The following is a 22,790-nucleotide window of genomic DNA, read 5'->3' as shown; positions in this document are numbered from 1 at the left end:
GAGATCCATTTGAAAACTAATTTTTCTATAACAAATATGTGCTGTAAAAATTGTCTTGTGCAATTTTATTAGTGATTAATTCCTAAGTGTGTAATATTAAAAAATAATAACTAATATAACACATAAAATTGTTTGTACAATATAAAATCATTCTTGGGGATGTCTGGATTTTTTCCTGTGCTGCATTAGGATATCTAAGTATAAAATAACACAGTATATCCAACTTCAATGCAGTAATTGTTGAACACATTTTTTTTAGTCTTATTACTTTCTGGAAGTTTCTTCCAATAGGTTTTTATAGACTCAGAAGAGTATGATTAATTTTTCTTTCAGCAATTTTAATTGAAAATTAATTACTAAAATTATTTTTAACTTATATTAAAAAAAATTAAAATAGTATTAAACTGTGTAAGTTTTGCTACAAGTCTAATATGAGTTATGCTAAGAATTAGTAAGTTTTGGTTATATATAAGTAGAATTAATTTTTTCTTATTTAAAAATTCTGTGTGTCATCTAAAATTAAAAATATATTAACTCATCGTTAAAAAAATTTAATTTTGTGACATGAGTTTTATAATCAATGTTAAATTATAAGTAAAACCATTATAATCTCCAGTGGTGCTCAAAAAAAAGTTAAAAATATTAAGGAGTAAAAAATTATTTATTTAAAGTTCTTTTTGTTTAAAATCTAATATACATTTATTGAAATCAGTTTAATATTTCCTTGAAAAAAATATCTGAATAGCCTTTCCTTTTTTTAATAATAATTAAATTTGTTGGACAATTTTCTCAGTGGTCCAGTGAGAAAAAAAATCTTAAATTTAATGAGGGCCTTCTGAGCCAGGCCGACACTGCGAAAAGATGATTATTTTGCCAATGTTTTCATCTCGTTAGCTTAACGCGTATCCTGCAAATACAAATGTATTGTTTTATAAATACAAAATGAAGTTTTTTTAAAAATTTGAATTAATTTTATATGTACTTTTTAGAATATGAAAGCATATTCCAAAAAAAATAAAAAATAATTTTCAAAATAAAATCACGTAATGTAATGAATTATGTTTTGTAAAAATGTAATTATATATATATATATGTCCTATAAAAAAAGTTGTACTGTTTCAATATTACATTATTATATTTGATTTCCATTTAATGAGAAAAAATGAATAATTGTTTGATTATAAATCATGATTACAAATAAAAATATTTAACTCTATACGAATATTTGACAAAACTTCAAATAATCATAATGCAAATGAAAAAAAACTGAACCATTATTTAATGAATTGACTGCATATTTTTAATCGAGTTAGTTAAGTTTAAAACCAATTTACTTAGCAGAAGATTTTTGTAAGTTTATGATAAATCATAAACTATTGTCCACTGTTAACTTATAACTGCCTTGTGTTTACTTAATTTGACTAGAGCGTAGGAGTATTGCAACAAAATATTTGGGAACTCTAATTACATAATTTTTTACCTAATCTAAAAAAATATTTCTATACAACAAGAAATACAAATTAATTCATTTTCGGTATAGTCTATGGCAGAATTTTAGGAGACAAAGCCCCCTCAAGTCTCTCCAGATTGCGGTCAAATCCAAACTGGACTGAATTAATTTCGTTACCCACCTTTGAACAATGAAATGATATTAAATCATATTTTTGTTTGATTTCATATGAAACTAATTGTAATGACAGTTTTAGAGAATGGGATACCGAATATCTTTATAAACGCATCTGTTTAATAACGAATACTATCATCATAAAAACGTACCTCAATATTTTTTAACTAAACTAATTGAATGTTATAATATTAATGTGCTTACAATGTTATAATAAGCACTAATAAGGAGAGGTAAAAAAGATTTTACGTCTGAAAATTGGAATCGCTCTTCTTTCCCCTCCAAAAAAAAATTTAAGGGCTCACACCAGTTATGTTACCTTTATGTACCTATTTTATCAAAAGTCGGATATATTTCGGGGATCTTTATTGTAATAATTATTCGTTAATAAACAGTAATCAATTATAACGCTATTTTATTATATTAATTAAAGATAAGGGTTATATTTTTCCATCAGACAATACATTGCTACGATATTCATCTACTCCGAAATTTGATAATTTTTTAATCGATTTCGCGAATAATCGATATTCGGAGCTAATTTCATTCGGAACAATCAATTAATAGTCCTATTCGGAGTATTCGTCGTCGTAGCAACATTCAAATTTTTGTAACCAGGTATTCGTAGTAATTGTTGTCGGAGTAAATGTATTCGGAGGATTTTTTTACAGTGTCGGAGTAAATGAATGTCGGGGCATCATCAGTTCGTGGCAATCTCCGGAACCCAAGTAAATTAAATGCCATTAAATATTTATGATGAAATACTATAGTTACCAGATTCTTATCAATGGTTACAAATAAGATACCTTACGTGTGCCTACTCCATGGACATTGTCTGTGCTTTAATCTTTTTGATAACTGTGAACTTGAATTTACTTTAGTCACGAGGTTATCGTAAACCCTAAAAATTACAGATGCCTGGACCTCAGAAAAGAAAGAAGCATCACGTAGGTGACACATTTTATAAAAGGAATTATAAAACCAAGTACAGAGCTAGAGATATTGATGAGGTAATTATGTACTTCAATAATTTCATTCAAAATAATTGTTTGCATTGTAATTTATTGTATAAAAATGATAAATTTCGTTGTATTTAATATTAGTTTTTGATTATAAAATACTCATATAATTATGAAAACTATAAAATTTTAAGTGTTATTCATTATTAACATTTTTTGTTGAAAAAATTGTGATTCAGGTTGACAATGATTTAAGGAAAGAAAATGCTGACCGTCTATTAAAGCAAGCCCTTGATTTTGATAAGCCTGGAGAGGGACAGCATTATTGTATACATTGCGCGTAGGTTTTTTTAATTTCAGTATTCATTTATATCCGAACATTTTCTACTAATTTATTTGATTAAACAGGCGGTACTTTTTAAGTGAACAAGTATTAAAAGACCATTTTCGAACTAAGTTACATAAAAAACGTATAAAAGAACTAAAATTTGAACCTTACAGTATAGAAGAATCTGAACGTGCAGCAGGTTTTGGAAGCTATGTTGCTCCTAAGGAAAGAATAATTTCTACTCAACCTTTAAACATTGAAGAATATAAAGAGCCTGAACAAGTTGATATTGGTTCTTTAAACATAGATGTATAAAATGATTAAAAAATTGTCCAATAACTTTTTTAATTGTATTACTTTACCTAGATTGTATACTACATCTAAATTATATATACCTTATAACAAAACTTCTGATACTTACGTAGTTGTTGAACCCTTTGTTGATCTCAAAAATCAATTATCAAACATAGCCATTTTAAAAGAAAATCTTAAATTAAGGAATATCAACTTAGATATAGATAATATTTATGACAAATGGCCTAGTTTTCAAAAAACTCGTGATGAAATTTTAAAATTAACTTCATTTAAACAAAGTATTGCAGTAAAACTAAAGAATAGTGAAAAATTAAGTGATATGGAACTAAAAAAGATTAAAAATGATAGGTACTCTATTTCATCAAGGTTAAAAGTACTCAAAAAGCAAATATCTGATTTAGAAAATGAAATAGTTATACCTAGTCTAAATATACCTAATAACTTACATCCTGATTGTCCTAAATCAGAAATGTTGTATATTAACAATTTTGATAATGTAATATCCAATAACATTAATAAAAAAAATCATTTAGACATTGGAACTACAATTGGTTGTTTAGAGTACAAAAATTCTATTATGGTTTACTTAAAGAACAAAGCAGCTATGTTTGAATTGGCTACATTAGAATATTTTATTGAGTCTTTAGAAAAACATGGTTTTACTCAACTTTGTAATTCAGATATGGTTAAAAGTGTGATAGTAGAAGGATGTGGACTGGATAGTTATAATCCAACTACGACATTAAAGCTCGAAGCAGATAACCTACATTTAGTTGGTGGTGCCAATTTACTTACACTCTGTGCACTTCTTACAAAACAATGTATTGCTGGAAATAGATTACCATTAAAAATATATGCATCTGGTCGACTTTATAAATTTCCAAGTTTTTATGATGAAGGACTATTTTCTACTGTTCAATCAAATGCTGTTCATTATTTGATAGGCTCTGCTTGTGAATTTCAAGCCAAAGAACAATTTGATAAAATGGTTTATATGTACAAAAAACTATATGATGAAATTGGAATAAATTATCGAATTGTTTACTTACCTGCCTCTAAGTTAGAAAATTGGGAAAGTTTAAAGGCACAAGTAGAATTATATTCAATAAGTAATGAAAAATATTACACAGCTGGAACAATATCGCTATCTAATGATTTTATTACTAAACGACTTAGGATTTACTATTCTAATAAAAAAAAAGAAAAATTATATTTGAACATGGTTAGTGGTAAAATTGTTGATGTAAATGTGCTTCTTGGATGTATACTGGAGTACAATATTAATGAATTAAACATACCAAATTGTATTAAAGAATATATGATTTAACTTTAAATCTAAAAAAGGTTTAAATTAAATATTAATATGAAATTGTAATAAAAAAATCTTATTGAAATAAAATTTTCATGATTTAAACTTATTGGTAGTTATACTAACCCCCTTTTATAGTAAATTGATGAAATAAATAAATAATTTTAACTTTCTGAAAATTCAACTACAGTAAATGACATTAAATATAAAATATTTTGATAGAAACACAACTAATAATATTGTTAATGTACATTTGCATTATAAAGTAGTTCAAATAAAGTGTTAGACATTTATTTTGTTAAAATCATATCAATATTTTCAGTTATTTATTTTTTCAAACTTAAAGTAAAGATTTTATTTATAATATTCCCTTATTTAAGTTAATATAGTATTTATGAAGTTAAAAAACACTTAATTCTTTTGAAACAATACATTTTTATATAATAGAGCAGTATTTTTTTTCTCTTTTTCATACTGAAAATATAATTTCGAGTACTTAAGTATTAATTACATTATTTTTCTTATTAGGGTTCAAAATTTATTATTTATAAGGAAACTTTTTTTAATCACCAATATTATTTTTGGTTATTTTTCAACGTTTTTTTTTATAAAATCTAGGTATAATAAATCACCTTTGAGTTGTAAAACAATTAATTAAACTAATTATAGTGCAATATTTTGTTTTCTTTTATCCTCCCAAATCTGTAGTGTCTACACAGGGGCTACCTGAAACAACTGTCCTTAAGAGTTTTGAGGGCATCATAGCTGATGAACTCTATAAAACTCGTGTAAAAATGTAAGTAATGTTACTTATAATTTATGTTTTTTTAAGCCACAAATTTTTTTTGGAGTAAGCTGCAAAGAAATTATTTTATATTGCTCAAATAAAAATTTTAGGAAGTAAAATTTTCAAATCGTATAATAAATAGTGGCTTAATACGCCACTGTTTCTGAGTATTTATTTGAATTAATATTCATAAGTATACTACAATATAAAATTTGATATTTTTTTATAACAATAAAAAAAAATTTTACTTTTTGTTATCGCTTTTAACTTACTAAAAAAACTATATAACAAGTTTGATTATTAAATAAAATATGATTACTTGTATTATATTTCTTTAAATGCATTTTTTTAACATTATATATATATTTATATATATAATAAGATAAAGGAAAGATAAATTAAAAAATACTAAAAAGTAATAGGGACATTTTTTTAATAATGGTTATTAAATAAACTACTATATTCCACTAATAAATTTAATTTATAATATAAAAAATATTCTTAAATAAATTTGTATTGATCTAATAAAAAGGAGTCAGAACAATTTATTCACAAATATCAACTAAACAAAATATTTTTTACATATGCAAAAAAATGTATCTATATTATATAAGTAAGTATAATGAAAAATTAACTAAAACGGCTTTTAAAAATTTTTTGGAATAAGGGAAGTGAGAAATATCACTCCAGAAATAAATTATAACATTAGAGGGTCTTTTAAATTGGCAAAACCACTTTTCAGTGTTTCTCTGAGCTTGAGACGTTTTTCATTCACCAACATAGCACACACCTTGTACATTTCTACTTCTTCTGACGGTATTAGAGTTTCATCTCTAATGATGGTATTTTTTTCCTGAAAATTATATAGAAATGTTTATAATAAGAGTGATGATGGATTATTATACAAATATGTAATAAAAATTGTTTAACTAAATCATCTAATTAGTAGGACTGAAAATGAACAACATTTTTTTATAGTGTACAAGAAATCAACTAGAAAAAAAAGTGAATTTAAAAAATTGTTTTATTCAATAAAAATAACTTATACATTTTCCATAGTATAAATTAGAAATGTGTTATAAATATACACATATATAGAGTTCATAAAGTAAGGAAACAGGTCAATTTTTACTAACTCTGAGAATAATAGAAACCTGTTTTTTTACTTACTGAACAACTAATTATGAGTGTTAGAAGGCAAATGCTGGTCTTAGGTAGATATTGTGTTGTGTGAGTTTAAAAATAATTATGTTTTTATAGTATATAATAAGTTTTTTTTTAACTTAATTTTAGTCGATAATTAAATAGTTCACTTTTTAAATAATTTTTATGTAATATAATATTTAAGAAATACTAATTTTATAAAAACTTTGTGTAAAAGTATTATGTCAACTTTTCATGGAATTCATCACATTTTATTATTTATCTAAAAGTATGCTTGATATATGAAAAAATTTTTTAATACATTTTTTATAGGCAATAATTAGTTTTATAATTAAGGTTCTATATATTTTAATGTTAAGTATAATACTTATGAAGTTAACTTTTAAAAAAAAAACTATGACTCAATTGTTATATTTCAATCTCAATGCAGTACCAGAAAAGGGCTGAGAAAGAACATTCCAAATTTTGTCTACATTATTTTCTTATATGACTAAATTAATCTAGAGGGCACTTTCATAAAATAATTGAGTTTGAAAAATAAGGACCACCATAACCTATATATTATAGTGTACATTATACATTAAATTTTGTGTATTATACTATATATATTGTTATATTATAGGTGTTTAGTAAGTATGGACACATGTTTCTATTTTTCATATTGTTTATAACAGTTCACTTGTACCTTACTTTTTAAACACCTGTGTAAGACTCATTAATGAAATATAACAATTTGTAAGTAAAATGAGAACGGTTATGAAATAAATATTTTAGTCAAATAATTTTTAAATGTATCGTTATATTTTAAAATTTACAAACATTTTTTTAGTAAGGAGTAAAACAAATTTATAAAACTAAATTTGTTAAAGCAAAATTGTAGAAATGTATAAAAGTTACCACTTTGACTTTTTAGTTATTAGCGGTTGAAATTGATTAAATTAAAAAAATTAACATTATCAAATACATCTAAAACTATATCAACAGATGTAAATTTTTCATTAAATCTTGGTTTGAAAACTCATACATGTATTAAAATACCACGGTTGTCACTTTTCCACTAAACCCATTATGACACAAACAAAACCTAGTAATAAAAAATATTATCATAACAATCTACAATCATAGAACTATAAAAAGTATAACATAAATTTAAAATTTTATACTTTTAAAATAATTATAATTTAGCTATAGTATTAAAGAATATTTTAATTATTAGTCCCAGTAAAATATTGTTATCACAATCTATATTTTGTGTGTCATCCCTATATAATTATTTAAATAGCAATAATAGTAAAATAACCGACAACCATTAGATATTATATTATCATATATTTTGGTATATTTATATTAGGAAATGTTAAATAAGATAGTCTTCATCCAAAAGTAAATTTTTTCTACTAAAAGAGATATAAAAACCATATTTAATATTAAAATAAACTTTTTATGTAAATAAAATCTTACCAGTTCTTCAAATAATAACTGATGGAGTGGTAGTGGTTTACAAGATAATGTTCCTACTTCATAATAACATTTTAATTTTGAAACTTCCCCTAAAAAAAATTAGATTAAGGACATATGAAAAATGGTATCAAAAGAAAAAATTAAGTAATTCTAATTCTCAAAATTTACCTGAATGGTTACATAAACCCTCTGAACAAGCCACATCTGAACCATCTGGAGAACTTGTACTATTACTATGATTATTGTTTTCTGCTGATGCATAACCATAATCTTGTGAATGATCACAAAGTGATGGGCATGAACTACAACTACCAGGTAATAGATCATGGCTAATTGTATTAGATTTGCAGTTATGCTCCATTGAATGATTTTCATCTACCATTTCATCATCAAGATCACAATCTTCTTCATCATCTTCATTTAAATTATAATTTATTATCTCCTCTTTTTTAATTGATAATTGTACATTAGGTTTTTTATCTTTCTTTGAATTTTTCCGGCTATTTTTAGACTGCTTTTTTTTACTGCGTTTTTCTTTTTCATCGTTTCTTTTTTCCTTTTTTGATTTTCTGGTTCCTTTGGAATTACATTCAGCACAATCACACAACTTAATAGGAGTAGAAACACTTTTTATTCTGTTACCTGACATTTTTATCTATAAATAAGAAACATATTATATGTTATAAAGTAACTAATAAATTAATACTTCATACTTTCCGTACTCTTTCTATCAATTGTACATTTTCACAAGAACAATTATCATCTATATGATCACAAGTAGTTTCATCAGAATCCTCTCTTTCCTAAAATTAAAATTTAAAAAATTTTAAATATAAAAAAGTTAACAAATAAAAACATACATTTGATTGGACGCCATCATCATCATCATCATCATCAACGTAATCAATATCATCTTCTACAAAATCCACTTCTTCATCAATTTCACAAGAACAGTCTTCATCAAGATTGGCCTAGTATTTTTTAATTTTTTTAAATAAAATTTTATAATTAGTATTAAAATAAATTATTTAAATTTATTTACATTACTCACCTCACAACAAGGTTTTATTTTAGAATCTTGTTTTATTTCTTTTTTTTGTAATCGCTTTTGCTTCCTTAGCCGTTTTCTTTTTTGTGTCTTTTTCTCTTTTTTAGAAAACTCATTGTAAAACTGATCCAATTTGGTATACCCTTGTTTAACTTCTATAGCAGTCTATAATAATAGAGTAAAAACATAAATATATAAGTCTATATTAAAAAAAATGCTTTTTGAAAACTACAACACTAATTATTAAGTTTAAAATTTTCAACAATTCAGTATTAATTATTTACCTCAAATCTTCGGGCTAACCCATCAATTGCTGCAGCAGCTAAGACTTGACAAGTATACTGCTCTTCTCTAATTCTTAATTGTATTCTATGCAGTCGTTCATATACACAAATACCCAAACAAGTTAAAACTTCTTCTTGAGCAATTTCTATTGTTTTGGCATGACGTTCTCTACGGCTAATATTATTAATATGTATCAAATAAATAAATTTTTTACTTCATTAATAGATAATACATACTTTCCCATAAGTTCAGGTTCAGCACGACTAATTAATGCACCTATATAGTTTATGTCTGTGTCCAAATGAACATGTTTATCACCAACACATCGTTTAATACCAGAGTAAAGCTCTTCTACATAACCTTTTTCTTTAGATGGATCTTCTTCTTCAATTAATAACGCATATGCTTTCATTACTTTAGTTCGACAATCTCCACAAAATCTAAGATAAAACCATCAGGGTAATATCAAAATAAAAATTAAAAGAAATGTATAAAAATATACCTGTGTTTTCTTAAATAATTGTCCAGAGTACTCAATAAACTACTAGACTCTATGAGTACAATTTCATCTCTGCAAGGATCAGTCATATGCTTCCAAATGTCTTGCCATCCACTAGCCATAGGTCTTACTAAACGCTGTGATTCAAGGGAATGATATACACACCTTCTACTTTTTTTTGATTGTCTTCGACTAGATGCTATTGAAGATAATCGATTTCTAAAATATAGAAATAATATTTAGAAAATTTTTTTAAATATTTTGATGTAACTTACCCATTAGTATTTTGAAGTAGATTGTACATGCATCGTTCTTCGTCATAAAATTCATATCTTATAGAAATAAAATAGCTGTTAACCACAACAAGGGGAAATAATGCATTTTGACCAAGTTTAGCCATTTCAATAAATAGTTTTTCAGCACTATAAAAGAATTATAAATTTAGAGATAAATTTGTGATTTGAATTAATCTTACAAATAGTACTTTCTTTTAAGATATAATTTTATTAAGAGATGAGTAAATAGAATTATTTAATAAGTTTTACCTGAATTAACTTTAATAAGACTAAATATTAATATTATATCATTCATTTCCTTTTTTTTTCCATTTAATATTGTAATTTAAAATCATTATTTTTGATTTTAATATAATATATGTTTAATACACATAATTTCTTGTAATTAAAAATTTTTATTTTTAAAAATTATCAAAGTACAACTTATAAAATTTTAGTTCTTTTATCAGTATAAATAATAAAGATCAATATTATATATGTAGATTAAGTAACATGTTGCTAATTATCTATTTATACAATATCAATTTAGTTAAAAATTATATATTTATAAATTAATTCATATAATTTCTTATCACTAGTTGAATATCGATTAAATGGAATTTTCAAATATGAAATTTATTTAGTATTTAAAATTAAAAATCGCTAATAATAATTTCTATTAGTTATTTATTTTTGAGCTATATTATATAGTCATTCAAAAGAACATAGGTAAATTGTAAACATTATATTATATAAAACTTTTTACCTTCTTCGACATCCAACACAGTCTATACTTTCACTCATAATGTCTAATATTTCTTTAATAGATACTTTTAAAACATCTTGGAGTTCACGTTTGTTCAACATTCGGTACTTTTTTATAAAACTATCCAGTGATTGAACTTTTAATGGAGGTACTTGTTTTACTTCTTGAACTAAGTCTTCATTACTCAAATCCATAACCAACTAAAAAACAAACAATACAAAAAAATATTAATTAAAACTTTTAATATTTCATTATATTTTAAGTATAATAAAGTAATAAAATGAAAAAGTAATAAAATCATAAAAATAAAATCCAATTACAAAATGTCTTTAATTATGTAGGTTGATCGAGTTTTTTTATAAATTACAAAAGAAGTGGGGCATATATGTAAAATAATTATTGTGTAAAAGTCATTTTTCAAAACTGTATGCAAAATAAATGCTTACAGTCAAATTTTCATCGACTTGTAGGGGTAACTGTCTATGTTTAAGACGATGATCCTTGCCCATCCTCATTACTTCCACTAGATCAGGCATTTTTTCGGTTTGCAACATTTAAAATAATTATAGTCTAGTACTGTCGAATATCATTGACTTAAGAGCAACAGTAAAAAAAAAAATTTTATTTATACTATACTAAGTAAATAAGCTGTTATTATTTTGATATTAAATAAACTTTAGTAGATCGTTGGAAAATGCACACAACACATCCGCCTTTTACACAAGTAGTAAGTACAGACAGGAGGAAAATCGGGTGAAATCTACGGGGATAATCTACGTAGTGTATATACATTGTCCTTGGAGTTAACGCGGGAACCTAAAATTAGTTGATAATAATAATGAAATGTTATTTTTTCAAATATCATTTGATAATTTTTAAACAATTAAATTGATTTTCTCTACATGAAAGGTAACTTATAAATGTGCAAAATTCTATACTTTGTAAAGTAAAAAAACATTTTTTTTAATATATTCTCTTTGGTTGGGTTTACTCTATCAATTATCAAGCGCCTAGCCCATGTTATATTATCAAGATATTTAAGGAAGATAAAACTGTATTATCAACATGTATTGTTAATAATGTAAATTTTATCAAAGCTTAATAAAATAATAATCTAATCTATATCTGATAATAGTACAAATTTTATACGAGAGATTTTAATACATTTTTAGACAAAATTTTATTTTTAACGAATTATATTGAAAATTATTAGAATTATTAAGTGCCAATTAACTTAAAACTGTATGATCAAATTTACTTAGTCAATATATATTGTTGATTTTAGAATGGCAGCTTTTATCCCCGGTTCTTCTACAGAGCCCACTTCAGAGATTGAATTAACATTGTCTTGCAGGTATACAGCTAGTAAACTTATTTAATCAACTCTGAGATCTAAATTATTAATATTGTTAATTATTTTAATATTTTATTGAAATGCCATAAATTTTAGATTTAAATACTAACAAATTTATATTTAATATATTTTTTGAAATTCTTAAAAATAAAAACAAACTAAATTATGAAAAATTATCATCCCCTGCCTTTTGTCTTGTATTAATTATAATTATTTAATTTTATAGAAATTTATTAGATTGTGATGTATTTTCCAAGTCTGATCCAATCTGTGTTGTTTTTATGAAGACGCCAGAAACATCTAGATGGGTTGAAATATGTCGAACAGAATGTATCAATAATAGTTTAAATCCTGATTTTGTAACAAAAGTAAGTACTATAGACTTTATATAAATTAAGTATAAAATTTTATATTTATTAATTTTATTTTTATAGGCTCATGTTTTGTATCGTTTTGAAGTACAACAAAATATAAAATTTGAAGTATATGATGTTGATTCAAGATTAAATGATCTTAAATCTCAAGATTTTTTGGGTTCATGTGAAACTACTTTGGGTCATGTAATATATTTTAATTAATTTTTTTAAAAGATTTAAATAACTCAACTTAATAACTTAACAACTGTATAAATGAATTACCAATTAAATATTTAGAGTTTTTTTATTATGAGTAATTGTTATACTAAACTATAGCTTAGGTGGTCATAATATTTTGTTCTTTTTCTTGCTTGTAGGTAAATATCCTTTGTAAGAAAAAGATAAAGATAAAAACAATGTGTCCCTCTTTTTATCCTTTATTCAAACTTATAGAATACTTAACATAAACTTTTTATCTATGTGTTATATTTATTTGCCAGTTAAATAATATATTTATATATATATAAGCTTTTCGAAATTCAAAAAAAATCTTAAAATGTATTATTTTTATAATAAGATTAAAATTTTCTTGATTATATTTTAAAAGTTTAAGAATCATATCACAATAAAATGATCTTTAAATAGTACATCAATAGTTGTCAGCTTAATCTAATCATACAAATAAATTTATGTTTTAATTATATAACTAAATTTTTTTAGATTGTTTCTTCGGTAAATGTCACTTTACCATTAAAAGGTGTTAGACCTAACAATAAAGGTCAAGTAATTGTTAAAGCAGAAGAACTCCTAGCTTGTCATGATGAAGTAACTTTGCAGTTTAGTGGACGAGATTTGAGTAGAAATGATTGGGTATTTAAGTAAGTACAACCATATGGGATTGAAAATGTTAAAAAAGAATATTACAACTCTACAAAAATAAATAATGTTCATATCAATAACATTTATTAAGTACATGCAAATAAATAATAATGTTACAACAAAAAGATAAAATAATTTTTTTTTTCTAATTCAAGTCCTTATTTCTATCATATTTCCATTTTTAATTATTTATATCTCGGTTTGTGTTATTTATTTCTTAAAAAATAATTTTATTATTTACATTTTAGTTTAATTTTTAATTGAATTTTACAAAATTATTATTCATTTTGATTTTAGAATTTTTTCTTGGTGTGTAAAAGCATATCCATTTTTGGAATTTCATAAAGTAGGTGAAGATGGGAAATATCAATTAGTACATAGAACTGAAGTGGCTAATTGGACCACAAATCCTTCATGGAAACCCATAGTACTTCCAGTAAGATCACTGTGTGGTACAGATTATGATAGGGACATCAAAGTATGTTGTTACCATTACAAACATAATGGAGATCATATTTTAATTGGTATGTTATATTAATGATAATTTATTGTTCCTAAGTTTGTTTGATATTTTTTAAAGAATCACAATTTCTACTTCTATTATTATTAATTTACAGTTAAATTTTTTTTAAATTAGTATATATACTTTAAATTATTTAAATATTCTTAGGGGAATTTCATTCTACCATGAATCAATTTCAAAAAGGTCCTGGTTCTGAAAATGATTACAAAATTGTTGTTCCAAAATCAAATGTAAGTATTTTTTAATTTATAATTTTAAGTTATTTTCAATTGAATTACTTTTTTTTAACCTACTATATTAAACCTGCAGTTCACATTGTAATTTAAATCCTTTTAAACAAGTGTTTATGTTTATTAGAAAAATCATGGCACCATTCGTTTGAATCGTTTTGAAGTTAACAAAATCTACACATTTCTAGACTATGTGATGAATGGCACACAGATAAACTGTACATTTGCAATTGATTTTACAGGTTATAATCTAACAGAAGAACTTTTTGAACAAAATCTTTTAACATTTCTTTTAATTTTTAATTTAGCTTCAAATGGAGATCCAAAGGATTACAATTCATTACACTATCTTAGTAATAGGCCTAATCAATATGAACAAGCCTTAGCTGCAGTCGGTGAAATAATTCAAGATTATGATAGTGACAAAATGTTTCCTGCTTTAGGATTTGGTGCTCGCATTCCACCTCATGGTAATGTGTCTCATGAGTTTTTTTTAAATCTTCATGCAAGTGATCCTTATTGTGCAGGCATAGAAGGTTAGTATTACATTATCAAATTTATCAATGTAATTTTACATTTAAAATAGTAGGTTGCTTACAGTGTTGGTTAGTAACTTAATTTGAATTACAATTACAGCAATAAAACTACTTATAAAGTAATTTTATTGTAATTTAATTATTGAAATAAAAAGTAATTTTTTAATTAATTTCTATTTATTATTTAAGTGTAATTTAAAAAAATTACTCATTACACTTTATTTTGTATGATTTATTTAAAAAGTTTGCAATGCCCTATAGTAATTTATTTGAAATTTTATGCTAGGGACTTTAATATAAAAAAAATATATTCTTACCTCCTTTTTATTGTATCAAAATTTAGGTATTTTTTAAATCTTAATAATTTAAAACCCCTAAAGGGGTTTTTTCTAGCAATTTCCCGACAGGTAGGTCAACCTTATTAGAGTTTACTCGGTTGTATATATGTTATAAAATAACATTTTGATATTTACTTATATATGTATACATATTAGTACAAGTAATAATTTTAAATGTATTTACATGACTATTTTATTTATTAAATATTAAGAAGATTTTACTAAGAGATGACTATGAATCATTTTTACTTGATTCATAGGTGTGATAAATGCTTATCATCATTGTATTAGAAGTGTTCAGTTATATGGGCCTACAAATTTCAGTCCTGTTATTAATCATGTTGCAAAATTTGCTCAAACATATCAAGACGGTTCTCAATATTTTGTATTACTTATTATCACAGATGGTGTTATAACTGATATGCATCAAACCAAACAGGTATTAAAATTATAATTTCTTCATTAATTTATATTTAATTTGATTTAATAAATGTTTTTCAATTAAATAATATTATTACTAGTAATCATTATGTAGAAACTAAATAAGTTTTATGTTATACAAGATGCGTTACATTAACTATTACTGGGATATTTGAGTAGTTATTTGAAGCAATTATTTTAAAACCTATTATTTAGGCTATAATTCAAGCATCAACATTGCCCATGTCAATTATCATAGTGGGGGTAGGTAATGCAGATTTCTCAGCTATGGAAGAACTTGATGCTGATACTGTGCCATTAGAAGTCAATGGTGTGCGGGCATCTAGAGATATTGTTCAGTTTGTGTCCTTTAAAGACTTTCAAAACAATGATAGTGTATCTCTTGCAAAAGTTAATTTAGCACGGGAAGTTTTAGCAGAAATTCCAAAACAATTTGTAGACTATATGAAATCAAAACATATTATTCCCAAAAAACCAATAACTTAAATTTTTTCATTTTTGATTTGTATAAAAAAATTTAATTTAATATTTACAATCAGATAAATAAGAATTTTCACTTAACGCTAATGTGTTCAGAATAATTTTAACAAAGTTTCATTTAATACTCTCAACTTTTTGTGTCACAATTCTTGACTAAAAGTAGTTTTTAAACTACTTTAAAAGTTTTTTGTATTGAATAACCTTTGTACTAATATTTGAAAATTCATAATTTATATTTATCATTTTACTACTGATATATTTACTTGATAATGAAAATTCAATTATACAATTTTTTGTTTTTTATATATATATTTAGCATATACATACATTTTTACTCCCTATACTATTTGTATGCTTATTATTTTAAATAAATTTGGTATTAAATAAAACCTATAAATATACCTATATACTAACAATTTAAATTTTATATAAGATTTTTCAAAATTTTTGTTCTATATCATTAAATATCCTTTTTTCCCTTTATTTATCATTACATTTTATTATGATTAATAAATTTTTAAATTGTTGATAAATTCTTATTATCCTTTATTAACTATTTTATTAATGTATCATTTATCAAGTTAAATTAAAGTATTTATTTTTCAAATCTAAAAATATTTAAAAAAAATAGATTACTACATAATCTATTCTTGATTAGTTAATATTATAAAATGATTAAAATCCCACCATAAATATATACTTTTACAAAAAAATAATATTCATTAATTGAAATATATAATGACTGTTTATATATTCACAATACATTTATTTATCCATAAATTTGCTATATAATGATTTTAAAACTAATTTATGTGTTATGTATTTTTAAGCTATAAAAGTAAAATTTGCTGTTTGTAAAATAGTTGCTAAATGAAAAATACATATATTATTATTATATTCATCTGTAAAATTATCTATATCTTTCTAACCCATATTTTAAGCATTTAAATTGATGAGTGTATTTTAGAATAAGAAATCTTTAAAGGGACAAGCCCCTTTAAAGTTAAATTAATTCATTAATAATAGCCAACAGAACTTTAAGTGATGAATAAAATGAGAGTATAAGTTTTAATAAATTAACTCTAAATCAACTCAAGTTTTCAATTTTTTGTTCCAATATGTTTACTATTTTTTAGTTAAATTTATGTAATGTTATTGCTGTTACAGTAAAATTTAATTTGAATTTTACAATTTAATTTTTTTTTAGTTTATTAATTTTTTATTATATATATGTGAGTGTTTTATAGTTATCTTTTAGTTTAATGCAACAATTTCTGAAATTATAAATTTTAACTGCAGTATTGGTCATTATTTAGTGTAATGTAAAATAAAATCAACTTGATGTTAAATTCCATTAGTCCTTACTACATAAAAATATATTAATTCCTGTAGGCTATAATCAAAGCTTCAACATTGCCACTATCTATAATCATAGTAGGAGTGGGAAATGCTGATTTTCAATCAATGGAAGAACTAGATGGAGATACTGTTACTTTAGAAATAAATGGAGTACGTGCTGCTAGAGATATTGTACAATTTGTGCCATTCAAAGATTTCCAACAAATTACAAATCCACTTAATGCTAAATCACACTTAGCAAGAGAAGTTTTAGCAGAAATACCAGCACAGATTGTTAGCTATATGAAAAGCCGTAACATTACTCCTAATATCCATTGAAACTTCTTAACTAATGCACAATTTTATCTATTGTTTTGTTTTTATTATACTATTTTTGTTACCAACTTTTCTTGCTTAAAAATTAAGACTGTTTATGATACAAATTATTGTATTTAATACTTAACGTTTTTCTTCAACTTTTAATCTCTTTAAAATTTTATTTTGAAGTTATGATATTATCTATAAAATATTATTTTTAAATTTTATTCTATAAATAAACTATTAATAATTTACCAAGAATAATTTATATGTATGCTATGTGACTAAAATGTTTGGAAATTTGTATTTATACTAGTCATAATTATTATTATTATTGGAATATTAAATATAAAATTGTGGTTTTTTGATGTAGACAATTTGATGTTAGCATTATTATATAATTTATGAAATATGCTATTATTTTAAAATACAAAGTTCTAACATTCTAAAACTAAATTTCCATAATACATTTATTTTATTGATAATATTTTAATTCAATGCTCAAAAAATTAAAACAATCAATTTTTTACTTAATTTCTAATAATTTCAAATTAAATTTACTATTTATTTAACTTTTTTAGTAAAATTTTGTAAATTAATTATCATGGATTAAAACATGGTATTATTACAAGTAAAGTTTAAATATTAATTCTTTAAAGTAAATATCATGGTAAAAATAACTCGACTTTAAGTTTTTATTTATATTATATAAAAGTGAAAGATCAAATTAATAAAAAATATGTCATATTTTAAATTAAAAGAAGCATTATGTCATTACGAATTTAGCTTAATTATTATAAATAGATATTTTTGGTTATTATTATTATTTATAAATGTAGTTTTCCCATATTTTTGAAGTAAACACTAAAACAACAAACACATATCTATTTTGTATTCATTATAATTCTATTATATTCTAATTATAACTAAAGTGAAGAGTGTATTTTTAAATTCTTAACATTGACATTTAAATTTATTTATTTATTCAAAAATATATTTGAAACACATTCCAAATTATTGCCACAGTATTATTAATCTTGATATGCAATTTTGTGTGTTAAATTATTTTCTTACTTAGATACGCATTATCTGGTTTGTTGTATTTTTGCATTTCATTTGTACTAAAAAAAATTATGATAAACCTAATTTTATAAAATATTTTTTAAATTACTAAATTTGATAAAATTATGGTTGTGTTTTAATTATAAATAAATAATAACTATATTTAAGTTGTATGTTGCTTCTATTCATTAAAATGTATGTATAATATAATTATTGTTTTCTTATACGTGCCATTATAATATATTAATAAATTGGATGAATTCAGAATACTTTATATTCTTTTTTTATTTACTTTATTCAAAATTAGTGTGTTATCTTCTTATACTGGCTAAGATAAAAAAGACTGAGAAATATTTTGTATTATATAATATTTATTATACATTTTTTTTTATATAACATCTTACTTTTTTTTTTAATATTTTTTCATTTTCATAACAGATTTTTAATTATTTCAGTACCTCAATGTAAGTTATCTTAGTCTATTATATGATAAATTTATGAATTTTATTTTCATTTCAAATGGTTATGAGGTTTATATCTCTACATATTATAAATCATACAAAATAACCATGAGTGCATTATTACTTAATTTTTTCTCAAGTATTTACTATTAGTCTCCAAGTTTATTTGAATTTAATGTAAAATGTATATAATATATTTTTAAAAAGAGAGTTCAGTCTCGTCATACAGCACATCATAACAAAATTAAATCCTTTTTTTATTAAATTTAATATTTAGTAGTAAAAATAATCATGTATAAGTCTTTATATGTCTAGACATAATGGCATAAATTTAAATAGCTTGCATTAAAATAAAAATATATAAGTTGGATAAATTTTTTGAAAATAGTAGAATCAAAAGACAAATATTAAAACCAATGTAATTCCACAAATTTTTAATTTTTATTTCTTAAATATTTGTAATTGGTACTTGGTTTATAATTATCAGGTAAAAATATTATACAGACTAAAATGTTGAAATTCTAATAAAAACATTCAATTATCATTTAAAATATAACTTTTCATAACAAAATTTGTATATTATTTAATAAATAATTATTATAATCATTCATAGATTTCTTCATTATTTAAATAAAATTAAGCCAGTTATTTTTCTTTTTTTGGTCTATAACCAAAAATACTACTTCCCACTCGAACATTTGTACTTCCACATTCAATCTATTTTTAAAAGAAAATTGAGTAAAATTTTATATATATATATAAACATTATACTTTTTAGAATACATACAGCATGTTCAAAATCATCTGACATTCCCATAGATAATTCAAATTCATTTAAGTCCAAATTAAGCTCCATACAAACTTTCTTTTTACATTCAACTAAAGCCTAAAAAATATTAAGAGTAAATATTTATTATATTCATTAGTTTAATTTTTATTCACCAAAAAATCTGGATTTGGTCCAAGAGAACAATCATAACCAAATCGTCCTATGGTCATAAGACCAATTAATTTAAGATTTTCACAATTATTTTTTATATGTTTACATAAATTAACTGTATTATTCGGTAAAACTCCATTTTTTTCTAAAAAATAAAAATGCTAAGATAAAATCAAAACTCAATACATAAAGGTGAGTACAAAATGATAAATTCAGTTTAAACATTATTAAAAATTATTTCTAACTTATATTTAACGATAATATCTATTTTCAGCAATAATGTAATGAAGCAGAATGAAGTGCAGCAAAATATTTATATAATTCCTGTTGGTATGCAACTAAACAATTATCACTATTCATTAGAGGACTCAAGGAATATAGAGCAAACCCTACAATTTTACTAAAATATTTATTTATGATATGAAATAACATTATTTTTTACATTTATTACACCTTAACCCAGTATATGTGTATTTAAATAATAATGCATATGATTTATTTTAACTGAAAAAGTTTTAAAGTTAATATGTAACTTAAATTTATAAATTTCTGAAGATCAAATATATTTTACAAACCTTCTTCTAAACTAGTATTCACCTGTACCATAATTTTTAGCAGACAATTATTATTTTGTGATTTCCAGACTGCATTAAGAGCATCAGCTAATTTTTGAGAATGAATTGTTTCAATAAGTTCTAAATTAGGCACAGATAAAATTTTTGATATTTTATTTGTTTGAACAAGACCAATAAAATGCCATTTGATATCAGGACATTTTTCCAACAACTAAATATTTTACTATTATCAATTATTATATACAATTTTGAGTAATAAAATAAAAACATACTTCAGGATCATTAGCTTTAGTAAGTAACTCTTGGACATAATTTTCACCAAAATGTCTTTGACCTTTATGATAGATATAAATTATTTGTTCAATTGGCTTAGTTTTACTAACAGCAACTAGTCTTGGTTTTAAGAATTTCTGTAAATTAGTTTTTGATAATAAATTTTTATTTGCATTTTTTCTTAACAAAAATTCTTAAAATATATAATTAGTATATAACATTTTTTAATTTATTTGAAAACAGTAATATAAGAACTATTTAACTTCTAAGGAAAAACTGTTATTTTATGAATTCTATTATAAATCTTCTTCCTTTTTCTCGCTTTAATCCCAACTACTTGGGGTCGGTCACTCTTATCCTAAACTTCCACCTAACACAATCTCCCACATCATCTACGCTCACATCAGCTGTCCTCATATCGCATTCAATTACATCCTTCCATCTCTTTTTTGGTCTTCCTCTACCTCTTCTTCGTTCAGCATTCTATATAATAATTCTATTATAAATGTTTCTATATAAAGCATACAATAAAAATGCAATTATAAATATTGGTTATTGTAGAAAATATTTTTTTTATTTTGACTTGTTAATATTTTGAAAATTTGATTTAGACATAAAAAAAACGAAATTACTTGTTCTTTATTTTCTGTAGCTTTTAATATTCGCTGGTTAACATCATTCCAACCATTGAATATATTTTCTAAAGAACTCATTGTAGAAGTATTAAAATTTTTGAATTTAGACAATAAAAAACACCTTGAAAATCTATAGCATAATATACTTGGTGAAAACAATAAGATCATAAGAGTAATATATTGAAAAAACTACTATTAACAGTAAATAATTTTAAAATAATGAAAGTTCAAATAGTAAATTTGAAATAAATAATAGTAGGTATAAGATAATTTTCAATAAGAGCGATAGTAACGAAGAACTGTTCTGTGACAGTTTGTAGTGACCGGTAATAAAATGATAACTAGTCAGCATAGTTAGGAAAGAGATAAAAAATTACCATCTATCCAATTTTATTTTAGTCATAATTCATCTTACGTTATTCTTCACTTTTATTAAGCGTTCAATTATATCGCTCTACTGATAAACATAGTTGAGTTAGAGTATTTAATTGATGATCAGGGCTAGAAATCGTGGGGTCTCCTATAAAATAATTTTGTTGTTCTATCAAATTTTTTATTATTTTGATTATCAGTTTAGTTTGCGGAACACGTTTTTCAACCACACAAAATACTAATAGCAGGTAATTTTTATTTTTAACCCCTATTATAAGATTTGCTATTGCAAGTATTTAAACCATAGACGTAAAAAGTATGTCTTTAATTTAAACCTCATCTTTGGTTAATTCATTCATTGTATGAAAGCAAATAAATATATTTTTAGTAATTAATAAAAATATGTAACCATTAATTAAAGGTTTGCATCCAACATTAAAATCATGGGTATGCCACTATTCAAAACTTATTTATATAGTTATGGTTTTCGTTTTACAGTTTTATCGAGTGGGATAAATTTTTAACGTTACAGTTATTACTTTATTAAAACGTTATCAACCCTTGATTTGTTCAAACATTGATTACAATTATTATAATTAATATAATAACTAATAATTAATTGACAAATTCATTATTAATAATGAGAATATACGGTATAAAATATCATCTCAATAAAGTCGGGACGAGGCATAGTAGATACAAGTGTAATACATTAATGGCATTTTCACCATGAAGACTAAATAAAACTCGACATTTTTTTTCCATATTAAAGTACATTACTTAAGCTGTCCCTATGGATAGGGGATAAGAATACTTCCACGGCCCTTCTGCCAGTCGTAAGAGATGACTAATGAGGTTG

At 23.5% G+C, this 22,790-nt stretch overlaps 5 protein-coding genes across 10 annotated transcripts; 3 read left to right on the top strand and 2 right to left on the bottom strand.

The window, feature by feature from the left end:
* The first annotated feature begins 2,450 nt into the window (after positions 1-2,450).
* LOC126900903 (zinc finger protein 593) lies at positions 2,451-3,318 on the top strand. The gene is made up of 3 exons (XM_050676934.1): positions 2,451-2,634; positions 2,823-2,923; positions 2,992-3,318. Exons 1-3 carry the CDS (start codon positions 2,539-2,541, stop codon positions 3,224-3,226), a joined length of 432 nt encoding a protein of 143 aa, XP_050532891.1. The 5' UTR covers positions 2,451-2,538; the 3' UTR covers positions 3,227-3,318.
* On the top strand, positions 3,228-5,209 carry LOC126900902 (serine--tRNA synthetase-like protein Slimp). The gene has a single exon (XM_050676933.1). The coding sequence runs from the start codon at positions 3,228-3,230 to the stop codon at positions 4,551-4,553; it is 1,326 nt and encodes a 441-aa protein (XP_050532890.1). The 3' UTR covers positions 4,554-5,209.
* A 575-nt stretch (positions 5,210-5,784) lies between these two features.
* On the bottom strand, positions 5,785-11,566 carry LOC126900869 (gametogenetin-binding protein 2). 4 transcript variants are annotated; one of them, XM_050676865.1, is made up of 12 exons: positions 11,267-11,566; positions 10,821-11,020; positions 10,055-10,201; positions 9,783-9,998; positions 9,517-9,720; positions 9,280-9,454; positions 8,990-9,160; positions 8,808-8,918; positions 8,661-8,750; positions 8,116-8,602; positions 7,948-8,036; positions 5,785-6,175 (listed from the first exon to the last, which is right to left on the bottom strand). In XM_050676865.1, the coding sequence occupies exons 1-12, from the start codon at positions 11,372-11,374 to the stop codon at positions 6,020-6,022; spliced, it is 2,154 nt and encodes a 717-aa protein (XP_050532822.1). In that variant the 5' UTR covers positions 11,375-11,566; the 3' UTR covers positions 5,785-6,019. The 4 variants fall into 4 exon arrangements, with proteins under 4 accessions (XP_050532822.1, XP_050532825.1, XP_050532823.1 ...); XM_050676868.1 differs by having other exon boundaries at positions 8,670-8,750; XM_050676866.1 differs by having other exon boundaries at positions 8,999-9,160; positions 11,267-11,565.
* A 371-nt stretch (positions 11,567-11,937) lies between these two features.
* On the top strand, positions 11,938-17,918 carry LOC126902596 (copine-8-like). 2 transcript variants are annotated; one of them, XM_050680033.1, is made up of 10 exons: positions 11,938-12,174; positions 12,401-12,542; positions 12,609-12,734; positions 13,251-13,408; positions 13,707-13,933; positions 14,080-14,162; positions 14,290-14,404; positions 14,471-14,698; positions 15,297-15,475; positions 15,673-16,109. In XM_050680033.1, exons 1-10 carry the CDS (start codon positions 12,107-12,109, stop codon positions 15,961-15,963), a joined length of 1,617 nt encoding a protein of 538 aa, XP_050535990.1. In that variant the 5' UTR covers positions 11,938-12,106; the 3' UTR covers positions 15,964-16,109. The 2 variants fall into 2 exon arrangements, with proteins under 2 accessions (XP_050535990.1, XP_050535991.1); XM_050680034.1 differs by lacking the exon at positions 15,673-16,109 and adding an exon at positions 17,350-17,918 and having other exon boundaries at positions 11,939-12,174.
* Positions 17,919-19,555: 1,637 nt separating this feature from the next.
* LOC126902598 (pyridoxal phosphate homeostasis protein) lies at positions 19,556-21,955 on the bottom strand. Of its 2 annotated transcripts, XM_050680037.1 has the most exons (7): positions 21,937-21,955; positions 21,557-21,689; positions 20,924-21,061; positions 20,652-20,862; positions 20,079-20,221; positions 19,924-20,022; positions 19,556-19,853 (listed from the first exon to the last, which is right to left on the bottom strand). In XM_050680037.1, exons 2-7 carry the CDS (start codon positions 21,635-21,637, stop codon positions 19,782-19,784), a joined length of 744 nt encoding a protein of 247 aa, XP_050535994.1. In that variant the 5' UTR covers positions 21,638-21,689; positions 21,937-21,955; the 3' UTR covers positions 19,556-19,781. The 2 variants fall into 2 exon arrangements, with proteins under 2 accessions (XP_050535994.1, XP_050535993.1); XM_050680036.1 differs by lacking the exon at positions 21,937-21,955 and having other exon boundaries at positions 21,557-21,882.
* Between the last annotated feature and the right edge of the window lie 835 nt (positions 21,956-22,790).

This window comes from Daktulosphaira vitifoliae, unplaced genomic scaffold, assembly GCF_025091365.1.
Source record: "Daktulosphaira vitifoliae isolate Bord-2020 unplaced genomic scaffold, ASM2509136v1 Scaffold_3, whole genome shotgun sequence".
NCBI classification, from domain to species: domain Eukaryota; kingdom Metazoa; phylum Arthropoda; class Insecta; order Hemiptera; family Phylloxeridae; genus Daktulosphaira; species Daktulosphaira vitifoliae.
The sequence above is the reverse complement of the archived record's forward strand: the minus strand, read 5'-3'. Positions and strand labels throughout refer to the sequence as shown.

Coding starts and splice junctions, on each gene's coding strand:
- LOC126900903 (XM_050676934.1), top strand. CDS start 2,539: ATGCCTGGACCTCAGAAAAGAAAGAAGCATCACGTAGGTGACACATTT. Junction 2,635..2,822: donor GAGCTAGAGATATTGATGAG/GTAATTATGTAC, acceptor ATTGTGATTCAG/GTTGACAATGATTTAAGGAA. Junction 2,924..2,991: donor CATTATTGTATACATTGCGC/GTAGGTTTTTTT, acceptor TTGATTAAACAG/GCGGTACTTTTTAAGTGAAC.
- LOC126900902 (XM_050676933.1), top strand. CDS start 3,228: ATGATTAAAAAATTGTCCAATAACTTTTTTAATTGTATTACTTTACCT.
- LOC126900869 (XM_050676865.1), bottom strand. CDS start 11,374: ATGTTGCAAACCGAAAAAATGCCTGATCTAGTGGAAGTAATGAGGATG. Junction 11,021..11,266: donor AAGTCGATGAAAATTTGACT/GTAAGCATTTAT, acceptor TTTGTTTTTTAG/TTGGTTATGGATTTGAGTAA. Junction 9,161..9,279: donor GGTTAGCCCGAAGATTTGAG/GTAAATAATTAA, acceptor CTATTATTATAG/ACTGCTATAGAAGTTAAACA.
- LOC126902596 (XM_050680033.1), top strand. CDS start 12,107: ATGGCAGCTTTTATCCCCGGTTCTTCTACAGAGCCCACTTCAGAGATT. Junction 12,543..12,608: donor ATCCTGATTTTGTAACAAAA/GTAAGTACTATA, acceptor TTATTTTTATAG/GCTCATGTTTTGTATCGTTT. Junction 13,934..14,079: donor TGGAGATCATATTTTAATTG/GTATGTTATATT, acceptor AAATATTCTTAG/GGGAATTTCATTCTACCATG.
- LOC126902598 (XM_050680036.1), bottom strand. CDS start 21,727: ATGATCTTATTGTTTTCACCAAGTATATTATGCTATAGATTTTCAAGG. Junction 20,863..20,923: donor CTAAAGCTAATGATCCTGAA/GTATGTTTTTAT, acceptor TAAAATATTTAG/TTGTTGGAAAAATGTCCTGA. Junction 20,222..20,651: donor GAATACTAGTTTAGAAGAAG/GTTTGTAAAATA, acceptor TTTATTTTTTAG/AAAAAAATGGAGTTTTACCG.